The sequence below is a fragment of the Hippoglossus hippoglossus genome, chromosome 1, assembly GCF_009819705.1.
Source record: "Hippoglossus hippoglossus isolate fHipHip1 chromosome 1, fHipHip1.pri, whole genome shotgun sequence".
Lineage (NCBI taxonomy): Eukaryota > Metazoa > Chordata > Actinopteri > Pleuronectiformes > Pleuronectidae > Hippoglossus > Hippoglossus hippoglossus.
The window spans coordinates 3,142,035-3,162,413 of record NC_047151.1 but is presented as its reverse complement, the minus strand read 5'-3'; the positions used below and the strand labels follow the sequence as shown (position 1 = coordinate 3,162,413).

Genomic DNA, 20,379 nt, shown 5'->3' with positions numbered 1-20,379 from the left:
CTGTTTCCAAGGAGCATTACCCCCTCCTGGTACTGTTGCATTAGAGAACAAAATGTTAAATTAGTTCAAATGTTCCAGCATTTCATTTTCAGCGGCATCTTGGTCAAAATAGAATTCTGTTGATTGCACAAAACTACAGCTTGGCCTGGATCCTTTTGTATTTATGGATTATTGTGTTTCTCTTATATAGTACAGACAAGGCAGGGCACCAGGCCAACTAGCAATACTTATTTTAATAACAACAAAGAGCCATTAAAGATAGGGGTTGGTAATTCTGGAAAAGCTAGCAAGAGTCTATGAGCAATACACCCACTAACATCTAAATTTTGTCTGCAGTGGGAATGGATACAATCATTATTCACTCCTGGGTCAAATGACTCTGCAGCAGACAAAGGTTATAATTGGCTCAGATCGGCAGTAATGGAAATGAGACACCTGGGTGAACACATTCATTTGGCAAGACAGCCAGGTGAGAGTGGGCCTCAGTTTTTTTTACAAAAGGACTTAAACATATAATATAGAATGTTTAAAACGGAAATAACTTATAATTCGCATTAGGGCATATCTGTTCAGTGCTGTGTGGGTTTGTCTCAAAATGTGAGTCAACCTTTGTATCTTGTGTAGTGAAAGAAACTAGATCCCAAACCAGAGGAAGCATGGGGGGGGGTTCGCTTGTATCCTTAATGGGAGCATTGCACAGGGTGCACAAGGACAACTGAAAGGACTGAATCATAACATAGGCCACTCCTTCCTATACACATTTAACAAACACTGCAAACACACACACACATTCTGAACCTGTGGTGGGCACTGCACACTCAGGTAAGAAGGTGGTGGGAAATAGTCAGCAACAAAAATTGCATCAAACTATAAACAAAATGAAAAACAAAAGACATGTAGAGGAAATTGTTGCCCTGTGTCAGGGCAACAATGGGCAATAAGATGGAAATAAAATGAGACACGCGCTGTGGATAGATTAGCACTGGATGAGAAAATAAATGAGATGTGGCAGCAGAGACTGATTTAGTTCCTGCATGGCTAAAGAGAGGTTATGTAAACACTCATAAGACAGATCAGAGAGGTGTTTGTATGTCTAAGTATCAACTCAACCTGCTATAAATAGGAACCTGACAGGCTCTCCTTCTGGGCAGGTAAAAGAAGTTAGAGGGAGGCAAAGTAGCAGAGTTATGTGATCTTCATTCTAACCTCTTTCTTGCGGTTTTTCAGCATGTTCTGGTACTTTGACAGCTCTTTGTCCTGATCTGCTTTGATGCGTTTGGCCTCGTCCCGGAGTCGGTTGGTGTGCTCCTGCTCCAGCCTCTCGATCGTCTGCTTCTGCTGCCGCTCCAGATTCTCCACCTCCTGGTCATACTGACGCTTCTTGCTCTGATGGACACAGAGGGTCACAGAATGTCAATGAAATATGTCAGTGGCTCTGAACAAAGACTTTTTGAAGGACATGTGGACGTGAAAGACGTCGGATCCACAAATTCATCATGGTTCCACATTTCAGAAAATCTAAATTGAAGGATGAAATATGTACAACATCAGAGGGTAGACAAATAACTAAATCTATATTACATAAACAGCTACACCGGTGACTCATAGAAAAGTAAATCTTTTCAGAGAAATATGAAGCAATTCGAATAAGGCCAAACAGATACTGCATGAATTGAACATGAATTGATGTCTCTTTTTCCCATTAATTATCGAGACTGATGCTAACCACCATATTCTAATTCGTCCTGCCAAAGTTAATAATAAACAAATTTTTGTACACTTCTCATGATAACATTAGAAATCTCTAACTTGGTGTTTTGCTCCTTTGCTGCATAGTGCAGTGTAAAGGGAGATTTGCTGCGCAATTTGAGGCATGCTCTCTCACACTATTGTGCTACCACCTGCTCTCGCCATGATCCACATTGTTTTTACTGTCTACGTAGACTGTTTTGATGTGTTTAGGGGAAGAATGAGTCACGTGTGCTCCTGTAAGACTTGTGCAAAACCCTCAGTACATCTGGCCCCTCTGAATTTCTACGAATCACAAAAATCTGGATCTCTACGCAAAAAGAAACTGAATAGTAGTCAGATGAGTCATAATATTTTACACTTTGCCCACATCTGGAGGAGATGGTTTGCAGAAGGTCAAAGTAAAAAGTCAGTTAACAACCACAGAGTCAGTCTGTTTTTTAAAACATGTCCAGGAGCTTACAGCCACATGGTCCACAGCAGTTTTCTCGAGGTGTTTCCAAATTTCCTCATTATGTCATGCAACTTTAACAGAGGTGGTTGGAGAGAAAACTACTAAACCAACTCTGAAAAATAATGAATTTAATGGAGTGTTTGGATTAAAGACTGCCAAACTCTACTCAACTATCACCTTTTGAAGGTTGATTCAGAATAGGTGCAACATCAATTCACTGAGGTGCTCTCCTGGCTCCGAAAGCCTGTATATTTCTTATCAGATATCGATTACTCACATCAGACATAAACTTACTGATAAGCCTTGTTGTATTTTTGTTTTAATTATCTGACCTTAAATCCTTTTAGACTGGGATTGAAAAAAAGAGAGTAACATATTTTTTCCCCATGTTCAGCTAAGGCAACTGGCCAGACCATTGAGTTTCAGATGATTATATATTTTAAAGGAGGTGATCCCAAACTAGATTTTAATTCCTTAAAATAGCTGTCTCAAGTTGAAGACTTAGTTTTGAGGTTAGAGGAAATAATTGTTCTGTTAATGTTACTCAATGTTAGGCAACATCCATACTAATATATTTCAGTTAAAAAACAGTATTTAAAACTAAAACAATGTCCATCCACACAAGTTTTTTAGCTCTGTACAAATCCGTCTGTCCATATTAACATACCTAAAAACGCATATCACGTGATCATTTGCATACAGTGGGCATATGTGCATGCTTGTGTTAACAGGAAGCTGATTATCTGCAGTCAGTTGCTGGAACCGAAAATACTATGAACAAGAAACCTCAAGGGTGAAAAGTAAAAGCAGGGATTTATTTTCTTGGACCGACAAAGAGGTGGAACTCTTACTAACAGTGGAAACTGCATAATTTCTAAATGTCTCAGTTTTAGCTCTCCTTGACCACAAGAGATTTAAAACAACCACGGGGCCGGCAGCGTTTCCAATCCCTTCTGTTTTAGGTACTTGAAAACTGCAGAGTAGTGTGGACAGCAGATGTAAATGTAGAAATATATGTATACATGTATATGATACATATTTGCAGTGGAGCACGTCATATAGAGTATTATCTGAAAATGAGACTGCCCCCCCTTTAAATGAAAAAATGAACTGACTTACTGTGGTCTCCTGTTCGAAGCGGCGGTAGATGTGTTCTTTTTGCTGCTGCAGTTTGTTGCTGAGCTGCTGCTGAGCCCTCTGCTCCTCCTTCTGCAAGAGGCGCAGCTCCCTCAGCTCCTGGCGCCTGCACAGGTGCAGGAGGAAGCGAAGCCAGAATAGACAGAAAGAAAAAGGAAGAAAATATGGTAATGGTGAGTTTTTTTTTTTTTGAACTGAAAGGAGGTCACCATGGTGAACAGGCATCACCTTTCATGGAGAGCTTTGCTGAGGTCTGAAATATAGCTGTGGAGCACTGTGCAATGATGTACAATTAGGTAATAAAGATTCAGGATTTAGAGAGCCTAACTCCACATCGGTAGCTTGTGCACTGAGGAACTCATTTCCATAGTATTTGCATGAAACCGGTTCACAGTGTGTGCATGTAAATGAAGGCAGGTGAATACCTGAGGAATCTCATCTCCTCGTTCTTGGTGTCATTATCAGTGATGATCTTTGATGTCGTCACGCTCACTTCCACTCCATCCACCATGAATTTGCGAGTTTTCTTCAGTGTCTTCTTCTGACGCTTGGTGTCCTGGAAAAAAAGGATTTACATATATGTATCATAAGCTCTGCAAATCTGTCATTATACAGCTTCAGGTCAACCATTTGCAGACTCAATTTATCACACTGGAGTGTGTCCTGTGTATGTTACCTGTATGGAAACAGATCCAGGCTCTTTTGTTTTGGACAGAAAGCTTGAGATAGACAGATTCAGGTCTATGCTGCTGTTATCTGCAGCGGAGCCACTCCCTGAGTCTGAATCTCTCTCTTTGTCATCCTTAGCTTTGTCTGGAACTTTCTTCTCATCTTCTGCATTTATTTTATCCATGTCTGTGGGTTTCTCTTCATTCTCTACTTTGGGGACACCTTTTTCTTGCTCTGGTAGCATCAATGACACCTTTAGATGTTTGTACCGGTCCTCCCCCTCCTCAGCTGGTGTGTTTGATTCCTCCACAACAGCCGTCTTTTCCTCCTGAGGACCCTCGGTGACCTCTGACCTCTCTGGGGTGGCAGGAACCTCAGCTGTGTCCACTTCCTTTTCATCATCACCAGCGATCTCCATCTGCTGCATTTCTTTAACAGGTGCTTCTGGTTCAGTCTCTTTATCTGGTGAGCAAACCTCTTCTCCTGCCTCTAAAAGATTTTCTTCAACAGGTTTCTGTTCTACCTCTCCATCCACAGCTGGAATGTTTGATGCCTCCCTGGTTTGCTCTGCTGCTGCAGGGTCAGCAGCCTCCTCCACAAAGCTAGTGTCTACCACATGGTTGGCCACAATGACATCTGTGGGTGTTGGCACGGGTAGAACTGGTTCAACCTTCTCAGGGACAGATTCCAAGACGGACGGAGAGAGGGGGATCTTCTCATCCTCTGAGCTGGCAACGCTGACATCAGATGGGGCACGTTTGTGGCCCTGAGACAGAAACAACAGGTACAGAATGTTAGGAATGTTAGATTCTTAATTCCTTTTTCGTTTTGTTCACCAAATTATTCAAATTTGGCCAAGGAAGTTGCATATTATATCACTCTCTCTTTATTCCTATATGTCCTGTTTCTAGTAAACAAATAAAAACTAAATTCAGCAGGTCCAGTTTTACAGCTAGTATTAAATTACTGGATCCAGCCTCACAAAAGCTGCCCTAATACAACTTTTTAAAAATGAGTATATCAAATATATTTGGATTGACACAGCCAGATGAAACAAGCCGTAATAATAGAGAGGATAAGGATGATAAGATGTGCAAAACAAAATGCTGACATTTTCTTTAAGCAGTGCAAACATGACGTTAACCCACCCGCTGTGCTTCGGTTTCTTCCTCCTCTTCTTCTTCTTTGTGTTCTTCAATCTCCTCTGTGACCTCAGCCTTCGCCTCAGCTATGATCTCCCTCAGCGGTTTGCTGTTATTCGTGGTCGACAAAAACGAATGCTGTGAAAAGGACAAAGAAATTAACACGGTCATAAATCAAGGTTTAATTTAAATATCAGCACCTGAGGCAAACACTTCACCTGCTGCAGTAAATGCACTTTAAAACACAGTTGGCAGCAAAGTTTCACAGCAAGCCGAAAACTAATCCCACAGATTTTGAGATATAAATTGCTCACAGTGTAAAACGCTGCGACTATTTCCACTACACAAGACAAAGTAAATCCAACCAACACACAAAGAACAACACAGGCTGAATATTTCAATCTTTCTTTCCTGCATCCTCCTGTTACGGAATCTCTCTTGGAGACTTTCGGTTTCAGTGCACTTCACAATAAAATAAAAAAAACAGATCAGTCAACTTTAATGCAAAATCAGATTAGATTACAAAAACAACGTGACTCTTCTCAACCTCACCTTCATCGGCTTTGAAATCTGCTGCACATACTCTATCGCAGGCCTGAGAATATGGAGCTTCTTTGATATCAAAACCTTCATTGGTGGCAGACCACCATTTTCTATTTTCAAGCCCATCTAGTCTTCCTCTGCGCAGATAAATCCTTTGGCTGTAGGGTTTTGCGGTATTTCCTGTGTCTGTGAACGGATGTGTCCTTTCTGCCTCTCTGGAAGTAAGTGGCTCTGACTTGGCCGAGCACCTTAAACCCTATGGAAAAAGAAAATCCTGCCCTGCTGACGTCAGCTCAAGCACAAAGGGATGAGTGTCAGTCCTGCCAGGACACACGGTTCAGTGCCGGAGATAGTCCTTACACTGGGCAGGTAAACAGATGTCACCTAGGCCTCTGCTACTCAAACTCTGACTGGCAGGTGGTACGTGGGTATGGGATGGGGAACGGGGATTATCACTTGATACAAGTGGTTACGTTTCGGGCTTGGGGGAACTGGAGAGTGAAAGGGGGTTTCAGAGCACGAGAATTATAATTCTGTGTACATGTTAAAGAGCGAGGTACCTGTAGAAGTTGTGGTGCGTTCCACCTGTTGTCCACATTCTTGTCCAGGCACCGCTTCAGGAAATCACTAAATTCTGGGGTCCTAAATGGTGGAAGTAGCAAAAACTTGAATATGGTTTGTTTGGTCAAGCACATTTAAAATCATTTATTTCTCTTCCCCTTCAAGAATCTCTGTGCGGCTTAAGTGTCTTGAAAAGTGAGAAAAACTAAGGCAAATATCATAGAAGTAGAAACAATAGAATTGTGCAATACTAAGTGGAACCTAACGGCTTGCTCATCCTTGTCTCTTACTCGACGATAAAGCTTGACGCTGTGACTCACCAGCGTGACGGCTGCATCAAGGTAGGAGGATCTGCCTTGGCTATTTTCAGCAGGACTCTCATGGGGTTCATCTCGTGATTGGGCGGCTCAATCTGTGCTAGCTCAATCAAGGTGACCCCGAGGGACCAGATATCGGCCTTGTAGTCGTATGGACGGTCCTTGGACGTCTCGCACATCACCACCTCGGGGGCCATCCTGGAAGGAGAGTTATTGAAAGCAGATGTAGAGATTACAGATGTTTATTTTGTGTTGGGCAAATGAAATACTGATGCTGAGTAATAGTGTAGTTGTGCAAAAAAGAATGACTATTAAATAGTAGTTTGATTTATTTTCCACCCACCAGTAAGGCGTTCCAATGAAAGAGTCTCTCCTCTGCAGCGTTTTGGTGTTTCTGGCAGACACACCAAAGTCAGCTGGAAGACATGTGATTGAGCAGAAATAAGTCACATTTTCCAACTGTAACCACAAAATGAACCTCTGAGCAGCACAATAACCAATCTCATGAGTGCATTAAATGAACACAAAAACAACACAGCCTAAGAAACCATATGCTGCTGTAACAGCGCTCTCACATTTGCATGATGACATCATGCCCTGTTTGAATGGTGTGTGTGTGTGCGAGAGACAGCACCTGTGTGTGATGTCACAGGACAAAATGCTTGCTGTGTATTATTTTAATGAGCCTGTTCCATGACTCACACCCCTGTACGTAAGCTACATTACTGCATCTGCTGCATACGTGTGTTTGTGCACACACTGAGCAGCAGGACCCAACAATTGCTGTTTATGCAGTCAATCACTCATTTTACAAATTCAATTCTGGTGAAGTCATTGGGGTTATATTGACCTGGACATAGACAACACATGTTTGGGGCAGAAAGCTAGTGTTTACAAACTTGGGCTGTGGATTTTGAGGTGTCTGAGGAAAGACTGCATTATGGGAAGTGTGGGATCTAATGTTTTAGAGGGGTGACCTGGTCTTGAGTCTAACACAGAGAATTCAGTCTGCAGCGATAAACCTTAGAATTACACCAAGTTACATTACACAATTAACCAGATAAAACTTAACTTTCCATGTCCATCTGAACACCTTTCCCTCTTCATTGCCTACAAGTGTATTTTCTATTTCTTTCACAGTCTCTTTTTTCAGTGGGCTAGGTAAATGAATGAATTAATGTCCAATCCTAGAGCAACATCTGTTCACCAAAGCAAAGCAGTGTACGACCCATGTTCGACTCCGGCTGAGAGAAGAGTTATGAAGGAGCTGATGCTGTGATGCTGGCTGACCCACACAGACAGACCACCGACGCAGGTCTTACCTTTGTCACCGTGTCTGACTGAGTGGTGTAAAAAAAAGCTGGGATGAATCAGGCTCTGCAGTTTAAGATCTGATGACTTTAAAATAATTGATTTGTTTTTTTATTTAATATTTTATAACTTATTCATAGTGGCAGGACAAATGAACATAAATAGTTAGACCCACATTGTCACACACTGTGAATATCATGTAAACAATGAGTTGTAATGTGACAATTGTAGGTATCACAAGCTTCTGGAAATCTCATGTTTTATGAGTAAGAGCAGCACAACAATTTACACAAAGTCTCTCTTGTGACTGTTTGACATGCATTTAGCGTAATATCACAAGAGGGATCATGTGAACTTTTAAGCTTCTTTCATTAGAGTGGCTAAAAAAAATACTGTGGGAAACTGTTTTTCTCCTCTATATGATATCACATGATACCTCGACTCAGCTGTTTTCATCAGTCCAGATAAGTGAATGTAATGCTTTGTTGTGAATGGAGGATTTCACTGTACATTTCTTGTTGGCAGCAGTTCAGTAATGAGGAAACATGATGAAAGTACATGGAGACTATGGCTAAAGGCGCACAGCCAACATAACTGAGGTATGAACTCATTTAGGATTTTCCCTTCTTGAAATAAGAGAAATTACGCAAATGAAAAAGGAAAATAAAATACTTGTCAGGCAAAAAAGTTGAGCAGAGTCTTTGATTTTTCTGTATGTTTACTCAGATCACAGTTTTTCCTCATAGCCGACAACGATACTCATGCTCTTGCTTTAATGTTTGGGAAAATAATTATTAATAGTTTCCTGGTGTGTACAGTGAGATCTAGCTGTGACCTTACCCAGCTTGACATCGCCGGCAAGTGTGAGGAGGATGTTCCCGGCCTTCAGGTCTCTGTGGATGATTTTATTGTCGTGGAGGTAGACGAGGGCCTGCAGAGTCTGCTTACACACCACCCTGATCTGAGGCTCTGTCAGGGGTCTCTCCAGTTCTGCAGGAGGGGACGAGGTTCATAAAAACACATGCTTAGCATTCCTTACTCTGGAATACACTTATGCAACCTAATCATACGTGCTAATCAGGGCTAAGTTACATTCATTGTATTGATGAAAGAGGAATGTGTCAGTGAACTAGAGTCAAAGCCCTATTGATGTATTAAATTTGCCTTTTTTAACTTTGCTGTTTAGTCCTGCTCTCTGAACAGCTTCCTTTTTGATCTAGTAACCTGTATTTAAAGAGGAAATTGCTGACTCACCGAGCATGACAGCATCCACAGCCCCTCCTGCACAGAACTCGATGAGGATCTGCCAACAAGATGGAAAAAAAGGATCAGAGTTGTGTGATTTTCCAACATTTGTGAATGGGTATTTATTTATGTAAAAAGTGTGTGTAAGAGAGTGTATATTGAATATTTGATATTCAGAGATCAGCTTTGCGACAAACAGCATTTTGAATGGAGGTGAGTGCAGGCCATTCAAACCAATACACAGGCTGGAACTAGTGGCTTCTGAACTCTATTGTGATGGTCTGGAAGTTTCTCAGTTTGAGAGAGAAAGCTCAGTCAGTGTATATATTGTGCTGGAACATTCAGTAAATATTTAGTGAGTGCAAAACTACTGACTTGACTGAGGCAATTTGAGAATGAACCTCCACTGCATGAATGAAACACTCTGAGCCCTTAAAGGCATTTAGGAGCTTTCAGTATGGCTGCTGACGTAAGAGGATTGGCCCAGTTGGGGTCACATTGTGGAAAGGGTTTCACACAGCTGCTGGGTAGCTTGCTAGCTGCATTGCCAGACCTTAGGGCCTTACTCTGTAAATAGGATTAGAGTATCTAGGAAGTATGATTATTAAAGAGGGTATGGAAAAGCATCTGGAGCAGGGTGTTTTTGTTGAGCTTAAACATGAAGTTACTACTACTATTAAGGAACTAATTGTGGTTGATTCATTGGTTAAGACCTTTTGCCATTGTAGTAGGATCAATCTGTATTTTAAATGACAACAGCTTACTTCCTGAAAAAACACTAGCTCCAACCTTCACCAAGGACCAATAGCATTCCACAATTCAGTTGAGCTTTTCAAGACTGTTCTACTTCCAACAACAAAGCCCTTAGAAGACACACAATGCCTCGAGTCTCAGAACAGTCTTGGCTATTCAGCACGCAAACCATTCTAGTGTTTCTCTGTAGGCGTGCTGTTGTTTTAGTGGCTCTGCTGTTGTACAATGGCCCCCACAGTGGTTTATCCGAGCAGCAGCTGGCAGAGAGGAACCATGGGCCAGGGTAGCTTTCCTTCTGGCTTTGTTTATTTGACACACACAAATACCAGAATAAGTATGCACCCACATATTTTCTAAACCATTCATATGGCACAGCGAGGGAGGATGTGAGACTGCATGATCTCACCTACAAGTTCAAGGCCCAGAAAGGATGTAAATACTGGCGACATCACAGTAACCAATTCATGAAACTGAAACTGCAGCGGGAAGCAGTGGTCAGTGGGTGAATTTAACCTGCAGTTGCAAAATAAGTGAACTCCCAGACTCTCAGGGTATTATGCGGAATAAGGGCTTTCATCTCCAGGAGGAAATGTCCTGGACACTCTCTCCTCTTTGCACGAACAGGTGCCACACAGGCCAAGATAAAAATCAACAGACAGCCTCATCAGACTGGGACCATTGTTCAGAGGACAATGGAGAGGAAAAGGGCAGAGCAAGCAATGAAACGCACTGATATTACATACTCAGGTAATCAGGAGGGTTTACAATGACCTGACTGTCTTATTGGATCCTTGTGTATTGACACACATGAGCATGAAAACTGGACCCAAATGTGCAGACTTTCTCCAGAGTTTACCTTTCACATATGGAGGATGCAGCAAGAGATTCTCTACTCAGGTTCACGACTAAACAACAATCTCTGGAGCGTTGAGGTGAGGGGTGGCGCAGCACGCAGAGACAGGACGAAACAGTAAACAATTCCACTGCGGAGATCACATGTTTTTGTTTACAGCACATCAACACTGGCTTCGGCCCTTATAACTAAAAGCTTTTAAATTGTGTTGTCTTTCCAAGCTGACATCTTAATTAAAGTACTCTACGTGTATGACACCTCTTTTCCATCCTGAGGTATTTGTATTCTTTTTGGTTTTTGTCTTGTGTCTGTCACATGTTAGAAACATCATTAATGCGCCCTCTGTAAATCCTCCGGAGAATCTCCTGCTGCTTTCTCACATGGGCGGATTCGAACATTATCCAGAGATTTTACTAGAGAGGGTGGTGGTAGGAGAAACTCTGGAGAAAGTCCACAGCAACTGACACAGACTTTTGCATTTTCTTGACAACCACTCATCCAATCAACTTCAAACTTTGTGGGTGTAACCCTGAGGAATCACGGAAGAGCAGTGTTGACTTAGATTTGTGGAGGAGGGGTTCTTCAAAGACAAAAGATGATCAAATATAGACGTGTTTGTTTGGAGAAAGTATCAGTGAAAAACAAAGGGCATATAAAAATTAGCTCATATCATAAGTGGATGGATTATAAACTGGTATGATGATTAACAGCTCTGAAAGATGGGTCTTGTGTGAACTTTGGCCTTAGATAACATATCACTGAAAGGAACTTGCATAGACTGCAAAAGTCTTGCACTGACAGTAAAGTGATGCAAGTTTAAAGGCCCAATGCGTTATAACAACTGCAGCAGTGATACCTCTGTGATTTATAGAGCATGCTTACTATGGAGGGCAATCGTTAACTGCTAAAATATTTGTATTGATTGTTTTAAAAAGTAGTTCTGCTGAATCAAACTTCTGCATTAGGGCGATATTTCTCCCCGCTCTGAAGGAAATAAGGAAGGAAACACTACTGACACTCTGCCTCCAGAGAGCTCTTCCCAATACTCACCCAGAGTTTGCTGTCAAAATAGAAAGCATCAAGCAGTTTGACAATGTTTTGGTGGTCGCAGGAGGCCAGGATTTCAATCTCCACCATGTAGTCCTCCAACTCCTCCTCGGTCTTTGTGTCAATAACTTTGGCTGCAGCTAGGATGCCCGTCTGTTTGTTCTGAGCCTGTGGGATGAGAATGTTATTAGAGAGCTGTATGTCAAAAGAACTGCTCAGATACGTCTCGCTGGTGTCATACTGAGATCAAGTTCAGAATATCTGTGCTTGTTCTCATTTACTGCTCTGGAGGAACAAACCGAATCTCTGAGACTCACAAATGCCAATCTTGGTTTATGTTAGAATTTGAAATGGTCTTGACCTCAGCCCTGCGACAAACACCCTGTCATTTAAAGGATCTAAAAACAACAAATAATACTTGGCTTTACAGCGCGTCCCAGTAAGTCAGCAGAGACATGAGACGTGTCTCGTTACAGAGGAAATTTCTCCTGTTTGTTTTGGCCTCACTGCAGGCAGGATGTGCTCAATGAAGTTGCTGCTGCGATATGGGATGCAGCCCCTTCCTGGTGACCTGCCTGAGTTCTGTGGTCATTTAAAAAACAAAGACTGTACAATCTACTCCTTGGTACTAATGCTGACAGCTAAGTCTCTCCTGCTGAAGCATCAGGGGTGTATTACAACTGGAATAACACAAACACCAGACACAGTACAGTAGAAACATAACACTACAGTTTACTATTTGTGCCCCTCTCGCCCTTCAGTTTGACTCTGGAGTGCGACAGCCAGTCGCACAAACATACTCTTTCCCTTCACGTGAGCCTTGCAGAGGAATGCTGTGAAACTGACCACCTCTGACTAAATCACTGAGCAAGAGGATTAGGCTTAATTTAAGCATCACACAAAGTAACACTGGAATGAAATCTTGGGTAAGTCCAGCTATTTCAAAGCATCCAAAAATAGCCTTTGGCAAGAAAGACGGAATTAGATCACATACACTGGTTTTATTAGTCACAGACTTCCTGGTATTGGACATGAGGAGCCCTCCTGTGTGACATTTACTGCCACTCATGCAAATGAGGCTCCTGCCTTCACCTATACATTAGGGTCAAACCAACACACTGCAATATTAAAATGATGACACTTGGTCTGCTTTTTGGACACGGGAATTATTTGGCTTGCTTCTTTGCCTAAACTCCACTGTGTGATATGGATTCGATTTTTAAAGCAAATAAACAACTATATACATGTGACTGTGTGCAAGGAAATGTTAACTTTGCTTTTTTAAGACATGGGTGGATCTGATGGCATTTAGTCGTCTGTCACGTGTGAACAAGCTTCAGGAGATCACAAACATGTTGGATATCTGTGGAGTGGGAGCTCAGAATTCATATCTGTCACCAGCTCTGTCACAAGCAGGGCTGGGGCTCTGGTTTGAAGATGGTGGGTGGGTCACACCGCTGGCACGTTGTGTCAGACATTAGGGAGAGCAGAGAGGATGTATAACCCTCAGGTTATGGAAACACAAGTCTCCCACAACATCCCACACAGAGGAGAGGCTGTTGTCTACAAACGGCAGCTCTGATGGGACTTCACATACCTTGAACACTTTCCCGAAGGCTCCATCTCCCAGTTCACCGATGATGTTCCATACCTCCTCTGGGTTTTCATCTCTGCGCACATGCTCGTACTGTTTCTTCTTCTTCTCGGCCCCCAATTTGAAGATTTTACGGAAATTAAAAAACGACATTCTGAGTCCTGGGTCATTCAGTTACAAAGTTCAGAGAGGAATTCGCTTGAAAAACGTGTCAGTGTCCTTGAAAGTGTGACTGTAGCAGCACAACAGAACCACACATGAGTGTTGTCAGCGCGTCCAGAGCAGTTAGGATGAAAACCTAGCTTAGCCTATGACAGTTGTGTCCAGTCCACAGAAAAGAAACGCCTTCCGCGATTGTTAAACGCTGAAATAATAATAAAAGTGTCCACCTGGACGTGTCCCATTATCTGAAATCCAACTTAAACAGGGCTTTAGTTTAACATAAAGTAATGGGAGTAGCTCGTCGTTGTTCCAGCTCCTGACGACCCACTGGCCCGACAACCCCTGTGGGCTCTTTCCTGAAGAAACAGCAGGAGATGAGTGAGCTTTCCTTCCACACAGTTGTAGTCCAGGCAGCAGGTCAGTAGTTTCCTCGGAGGTGAGGCCGGGTCCAGTTTCTCGGTGTCTCCACATTCACTAACCCAGTAGAAACACTCATATTCTCGTGCTGCGGGGACTGGTTCGTTAATCTAGCGGATTTAGTGTCGGTGCGCGTTCACGCGAGCGCGCGGCAGCGGCTCTTTCTCTCAGCGCCCCTCGTGCTGAGCGTGCTGAGACAGTGAGCGCGGTCACGTCGGTGCTCGGCTGCTCTCTGCTGCCCCCCTCTGTCCGGGTGACTCAACACAACCATAGACCGTATATAAGGAACACAACACGCATTTAAAGTATTCACGAAAACACGGCGGCGTATGTTCACGAAGAAAAACAAGCCTCTTGTTGTGCACTACGTGTTTTCCGTAGTGTTATTGCGTCCACCGGCCAGCGTCGCCTCTGTGAACGCAGCGGTCAGGTTTCTTTGTGTTCCTGGAACTGCATTTCCCACAAGGCAGTGCGAGACGTGAACGCGCCAGAGACAGAGTAAAATGCTTTTTGAATAATTTAGTTGTTATCATGCTCTTCTCCAACTTTCGCACACATCTCATTGCACATCACAGAGCTAACCTTAACTAATAACTAGTTAACAGCAGTTTAACTCGCGTCACGTGACACACTTCTTCTCAAAACACCGCAGCTAGCTTACTCCCTCACTACAGACAGCTAGCCCGACGCACAGCCTATGGAGGAAACATGGAAAACAGGTACAATATTTGACTTGAGAGAAGGAAAAGATGCAGGCGGCTGCGGAGGAGGCAGCGGAAGAGCTGCCCTCCTTGATGTGGGGGCTGGACCCGATGTTCTCTGCCTTCTCCAGGCTGTATGTCAGAGACATCCTGCACATGACTGAGTCCATCCAGGTGCCAGGTAACAACACCTGCCTGCAGGAGACTCACACATCTCAGACACTCGCAGTCTTTACGTTTCAGTCTCTACAAGTAACATTACAGGTCCGGTTGTTCAACTCAACATTAATAATAATAATAGGAGGTCAACTTATAACTTTCAACTGAGCTGTGATATCTATCAATGGTAACCAGTTAGCTACCTGGCACTTCTATAACTTTCTGGTTTGGTTTCATTTTGAATTAATATCATCACTATACGTTGTTGCAACTTTGAGTGACTTTGAGTTTAACTTGGTTTTTGAAGATCTCTCTAGATGACATGTGCATGAGTGACTCCTGAACACGTGCGTGTGTGTGTGTGTGTGTGTGTGTCCGTTCGAATGTCCTAGGTATTTACTTCTATAACTCGCATCCAGTCTACAAAGTTGATGTACTTGGGACAGTAGTTTACAGGAGAGAAAGAGACGACTTCTTCTGTTATGGAGGTAATGCTGATATTTCAACAACTAGTCTACTTTAAAACTGAGTGTGTATTCGTATGTGTTGCAGAAAATATTACACAAATTAGTTTAACAATGTCCTACATATGAAATCTGTCTGAGTGTTTGCGACCCACATAACAGTATCAGCATCCTCTCCTTCAATATAACAGCTTGGTATGGCAACTTGAGTGTAAAGAGCAGAATAATAATTCACTATACTATAATCATTTGTAAAAAATTCTGTGCACTATAAACCGTTATGTGCAATCCATTTACTGTACATATTCTGAAACATAATTTATTTCTTTACACTGTATATACCGGTTTAATCACATTTATATATTTTTTTCTATATATTGTTATATATTTCTATTTCTTTATACTCCTTCACCCAAGTACTGCATGCTACTTATGTGTTGTCTTCTGCTGCTGTAACACTGCAAATTTCCCCATTGCAGGACTAATAAAGGACTTCTTATCTTATCTGATCTTATAAGGCTCTCTAGAATGGTCAGTGTTACAGGGATGGTGATTGGCAAGCCACAATAACAACTTTTCAATATATTTGACAATGCTTTTCACCGGAAGGCTAAAGTCATAATCGCAGGCATCTCACACCCACTTCACTCAGAATTCAAGCTGCTCCCATCTGGCTGTCGATTCAGAGCCCCAAGGGCCGGCCCTAACATACATAAGAAGTCCTTTATTCCCTATGCCATGCAGGCATTGGATACAGAATCAGGGAATCCTATGATGTAATTTATATACTGTTATCTTATGATATTATGTTATTTATGTAATTTACCCGCTGCTACCTGTTCATTTGCACTACTGTATTCCATGTGGTATGTTGTGTGTGTATTTTATGTACTTTTATTGTATTTTTTACGAGAAGACAAATTTCCACTGAGGTGGACAATATAATCAGTCTAATCTAATATGTGTTTGATTACATTTCACAAGCTGACACACATGCTCTCTGTTTTATAGTGGCCTAAAAGTTAACAAATAACTTTGGTCTCAAAAGCAAGACAGTCCTTGTCTGATTTTGGTTATCTTTCCTTCTATTCACAGTGGATGATGGGACTGGTGTTATAAACTGCATGTGCTGGAAGAGCGACCTGATGAAAGAAGAGCAGGATCCTGGTAAATGTGAGTCTGCACATGGTAAAATTTCTGTGTTAATGCGGTTTATGTTCACCTCAGCATTGGACACCTGAAGTATCAGAAGAACACTGTGTTTGCCAAATCAATACTCATTGAAGATCATCTCATTTTAGGTGGGCCCATATTATTACATATAAATTAGTTTGTATTAGGGTTGTGGCATTCTCTTTGCTGATGATGCAAATAACACACGTATCATGTTAGTATCAGCCACTGTAGTTTTACAACCCTTTTACACTTTTGGACCCAAATGTTCAGTGTCAGGGATTTAGCGACATCTAGTGGCGGAATGTCATACTGCAACCACTGAAAACCTCGCCCCCTTCCAAAGCGTGCAGGAGAACCCACTGTGGCCTTAAAGTAATTTAAAAACATGAAAGGCCCTCTCGAGAGCCAGTGTTTGGTTTGTCTCTTCTTGGCTACTGTAGAAACAATAAACAATTTACCATTTGTTGCCTGTTAAAATAAAACAATAAGCTAAGAGTGGTTAAAAGCTTCCCCTTTCTTTTTTACATTGAGTAGGGTAGTTTTAATGTCATGGATCTTTATGGAATATTTAGTTTTTTGGATAAATTGACTATAAATGGTGCAATCTCTATCAGTCTGTCGTCTCTCTGTATTTTGATTTTCTCACCTCCTGATCAACTTTAAACTTGGCAGGTGTATAGCTGATGACCCACAGAAGTGCAGTGTCCACTGTGAAGTTTTTTTGATGAGCGTTTCTTCCGAAAATCAACAGACAGAGATTTCTACAATTTATTTAGACTGTAAACCTCACATGCTTTTACCATGGTAACCAATGTTTTGACATAATCAAAAGTCACGCTCCAGCTTGAGGGGCACCGCATTAGTATATTCAGTGTCATTACTATGTATTTATTAACTGAAACAAACCACACAAATTTTCTTTATTATTCTGTCATCTCTAGCTGGGGGAAGGCATAGTGATGCAGTTCAGGAAGGCTTCAATCCAGTCGCTGAGCTGAAGAAGCTGAGACAGGCCCAACAGAACCGCTGCTGCCTGGAGATTGGAGAGCTGCTCCGAGTCAGAGGACCGGTCAAGACCTCAAGACAGCAGAGAGAAATCATGGCCTCCACCTTCTGTGAGTGAAGAGAGCTGCCCTCAGACCCCTTGTTTCATCTGCAGGACACAGTAGCCGTTTGATATGGAAATTCGCCCTCCACGTACGTCTACTGAATAATCAACCAGCTCCATTGAAAAAATATTAGAATAACCCAAAGAAATGTCTTAAAGTACCAATATCTGGTGGTTAACCAGAGACTGTTTAAATGCTCAGTCAAGAACATGCATTAGTTCACACAGTCCTACCCACACACACTTGTGCCTCATAATGTCATTCTTCACTGTGGCATGCTGTCTCATTTTATGATGGCCTACAAGTCTTTTTCATACACATGTACACAGCCACAAATAGCACATACACGCTAGCTCTATCCTCTGCTCATTCATCATGTGTGTATCTGTGTCCATGTGTGTTCCCAGATAAAGTGAATGACCCAGTAATGACAGCCCAGATAACGTGGATGATGGAGGTTCCTGAGCTATACAGACAGTTCTATGACAAACCACTCCAGCTGCAACATAATGCTACGGGGTACGAACATCCATCTCTTACCTCACATTACAACACAGTGAGAGCCCTAGTCGAGATCGCCAACAATCGTATCCAATGTTTTGCCCGAAATTATTTTCTAACCCCCTGAAAGAGCATTAAGTTTTGTTTGTTACAACATGTAAACTCTTGAAACAAATGAAAGATTTATATTTTGCTGTTTCCAGCGGATTGGTACTCTCTGATTGTTAATCTCTACCTACTCAGTTCTGTAAGAAACTGATCTGTACGATCTGCATATGTACATGACACAGTCATAGTGGCCTCGTAGACTATGTACAGCATCAGGTCTTTTTTTGGTGAATGTTGCAAAGTTAACATCACACACGTCTTTGACATATAGTGTCATGGCCATTATAATGTCTAATGCACTAGAATACAACAGAAACAACTTTTGCATAAATGTAACTTAATGAACATACTGTAGATCAAATATTCACTTTCCTTTTAACTCGGTTTAGGCTTCCACCAAACCTAGTTTGAAATACATAGTTCTTTTGTTACTATAAAATCTACGGCATTATAAAGCTAGTCACTAAGCTTTGTCTGTCTCCTGGTGATCAGGGTGTGTGCTGCAAGTTTTACAACCATTTCGTTGAAAACTGCTGGATGTTAATGAGAGCAGTAAAGACGGTGACAGAAAGATTGTTAAATGCCCTGAGGAGAACTGTGGATTCTTTCATATTACACTAACTGATTTGATCAAATGTGAGCATAGCTTTAAACATTAGTATAATTTATTCTAAGAACTCATATTGTGTTTGTTTTACAGGGCCTCGACCATCAGTCCCCTCAACAAGGCAAAAACTATCATTCAGGATTTCTTTAAGCAGCAGTCGGTGAGCAGGTTCAGGCCCTATGATGTTCAGGACCTCCTGCAGCCTCTCATCTCCTGCCAGCCTCAAACAACATCTGCTGACCAGGTATGCCAGAATAATATTGTAACCATTTGTTTTAGAACCAATGTGTTTTTAAAGGGATTGAATGAATATCAAATGAATGGGAGTTCTTAAATGAGAATGGATAGAGGAATAAATACATTTAAAAAAAAGATTTGATTTCCTGCAACAATGTTAAGTTTATTCTTAAACATTGTTGCAGTTATTGACCATTCTGCAAAATTGCTGTCATTTTAAATCTGTTAGCAAGGCAACTTATATTTTACGATATATGGAATCCGAACAGATTTTTTGATGTATCTAAAACTATGTAAGTATGCATCTGTTTTACATGCAAGTCTCTTAGTATTAATGCTGTGCTTTTGTGTCCTGCTCCTCTGTGTTTGCTCAGGAGCCTGTGGCAGGTCCGTCTGGCTACCAGCAGATACGGCAGCTTCTGAAGGAAACCCTGGACATTTTACAGAAAGAGGGCATCATATACCGCAAGGTCAAGTCTCAGGATGAACTCTATCATGTAAGAAACAGACATCTTTTCTACCTATTACATTGGGTTATTATTGTGAGCCTTTATTAGGGATATATGTCTGACTAATGCTGTTGCTCCCCACTAGGTGACTGCACAGGATAAAGATCTACTCATAGCTGTAAAAGACATCATCAGGGAAGACTCGAGGAGAGAGAAGTGTAAGAACACTTTCTTGTGTTCTAAATTAAGTTGGAGACTTTTGACTAATATATCACAGACTATAGTTTTAGATTCCACTGTGTGACAGTTTTCTCTATGGCAGCATTTTGAGTGTAAGAGTAGTTACTCTTCAGCTGAAATAGGGAACACTAAAAAATGGAACACCATAAATTAGTCTCCATATGACAGGTAATGTTTTAATGGTTTGCATAACTATATACTGTACCTGTGTGTTGACAGTTGTTTCCTCCTCTGCCTGTAGATGCAGAGAAGGGCTGCCACATCCTGCACATCCTGTCAGCAGTCAGGCAGAGGTACAGCCTCAATGTGAACAAAGTGGCACTGGAGCTGGTCCTCAAATCACTGGAGTGCAACAGTGACATTGTCAGCACCAGTGAAAACCATTACACTGCGTTTTAACACAAGTACAGTGGGTTGGGGACCCCTATTACGGACCCATTATTTGTAACATGGCTTATTGCTCCACAATGTGAGCGACCAATATGAGTAAATCATATGATTTGTATTTTTGTGTTCATTATGAGCCTTAGTAGGGCTCCACATTTGGTCTATTTTCATATTACTGCTTTTATTTTATGTAAGTGCCAAGTTTACATGCGAAATTAGGTATAAATCATTTGATAGACATGGAGTCTAAGAAAATGAACTTCAGGGAAGTTATATACATATGTAAA

The 20,379-nt window shown here is 41.7% G+C and overlaps 2 protein-coding genes across 2 annotated transcripts in view; one reads left to right on the top strand and one right to left on the bottom strand.

The window, feature by feature from the left end:
- The window catches only part of slkb (STE20-like kinase b), a 19,942-nt gene extending 5,131 nt beyond the window's left edge, over window positions 1-14,811 (bottom strand). Inside the window, exons 1-12 of the mRNA XM_034592087.1 lie at window positions 13,379-14,811; window positions 11,785-11,949; window positions 9,138-9,186; window positions 8,724-8,873; window positions 6,916-6,988; window positions 6,576-6,770; window positions 6,255-6,336; window positions 5,158-5,289; window positions 4,017-4,775; window positions 3,766-3,896; window positions 3,323-3,446; window positions 1,207-1,386 (exon numbers count right to left, since the gene is read on the bottom strand). Of these exons, the coding sequence (XP_034447978.1) occupies window positions 1,207-1,386; window positions 3,323-3,446; window positions 3,766-3,896; window positions 4,017-4,775; window positions 5,158-5,289; window positions 6,255-6,336; window positions 6,576-6,770; window positions 6,916-6,988; window positions 8,724-8,873; window positions 9,138-9,186; window positions 11,785-11,949; window positions 13,379-13,528 (2,190 nt within the window). The 5' untranslated portion in view covers window positions 13,529-14,811. The remainder of the gene's footprint in view (window positions 1-1,206; window positions 1,387-3,322; window positions 3,447-3,765; window positions 3,897-4,016; window positions 4,776-5,157; window positions 5,290-6,254; window positions 6,337-6,575; window positions 6,771-6,915; window positions 6,989-8,723; window positions 8,874-9,137; window positions 9,187-11,784; window positions 11,950-13,378) is intronic.
- Window positions 14,677-20,379, top strand: stn1 (STN1 subunit of CST complex). Its single transcript, XM_034592124.1, has 9 exons — window positions 14,677-14,836; window positions 15,207-15,302; window positions 16,374-16,451; window positions 17,396-17,569; window positions 17,971-18,082; window positions 18,873-19,023; window positions 19,391-19,513; window positions 19,611-19,683; window positions 19,947-20,379. The coding sequence occupies exons 1-9, from the start codon at window positions 14,704-14,706 to the stop codon at window positions 20,102-20,104; spliced, it is 1,098 nt and encodes a 365-aa protein (XP_034448015.1). The 5' UTR covers window positions 14,677-14,703; the 3' UTR covers window positions 20,105-20,379.

What these genes read in the sequence shown, in the direction of transcription:
- stn1 (XM_034592124.1), top strand. Translation starts at nt 14,704, where the DNA reads ATGCAGGCGGCTGCGGAGGAGGCAGCGGAAGAGCTGCCCTCCTTGATG. An exon ending in CTGCAACATAATGCTACGGG is followed by an intron (nt 18,083 to 18,872) that starts GTACGAACATCC and finishes TTTGTTTTACAG; the next exon opens with GGCCTCGACCATCAGTCCCC. An exon ending in AGACTCGAGGAGAGAGAAGT is followed by an intron (nt 19,684 to 19,946) that starts GTAAGAACACTT and finishes CTCTGCCTGTAG; the next exon opens with ATGCAGAGAAGGGCTGCCAC.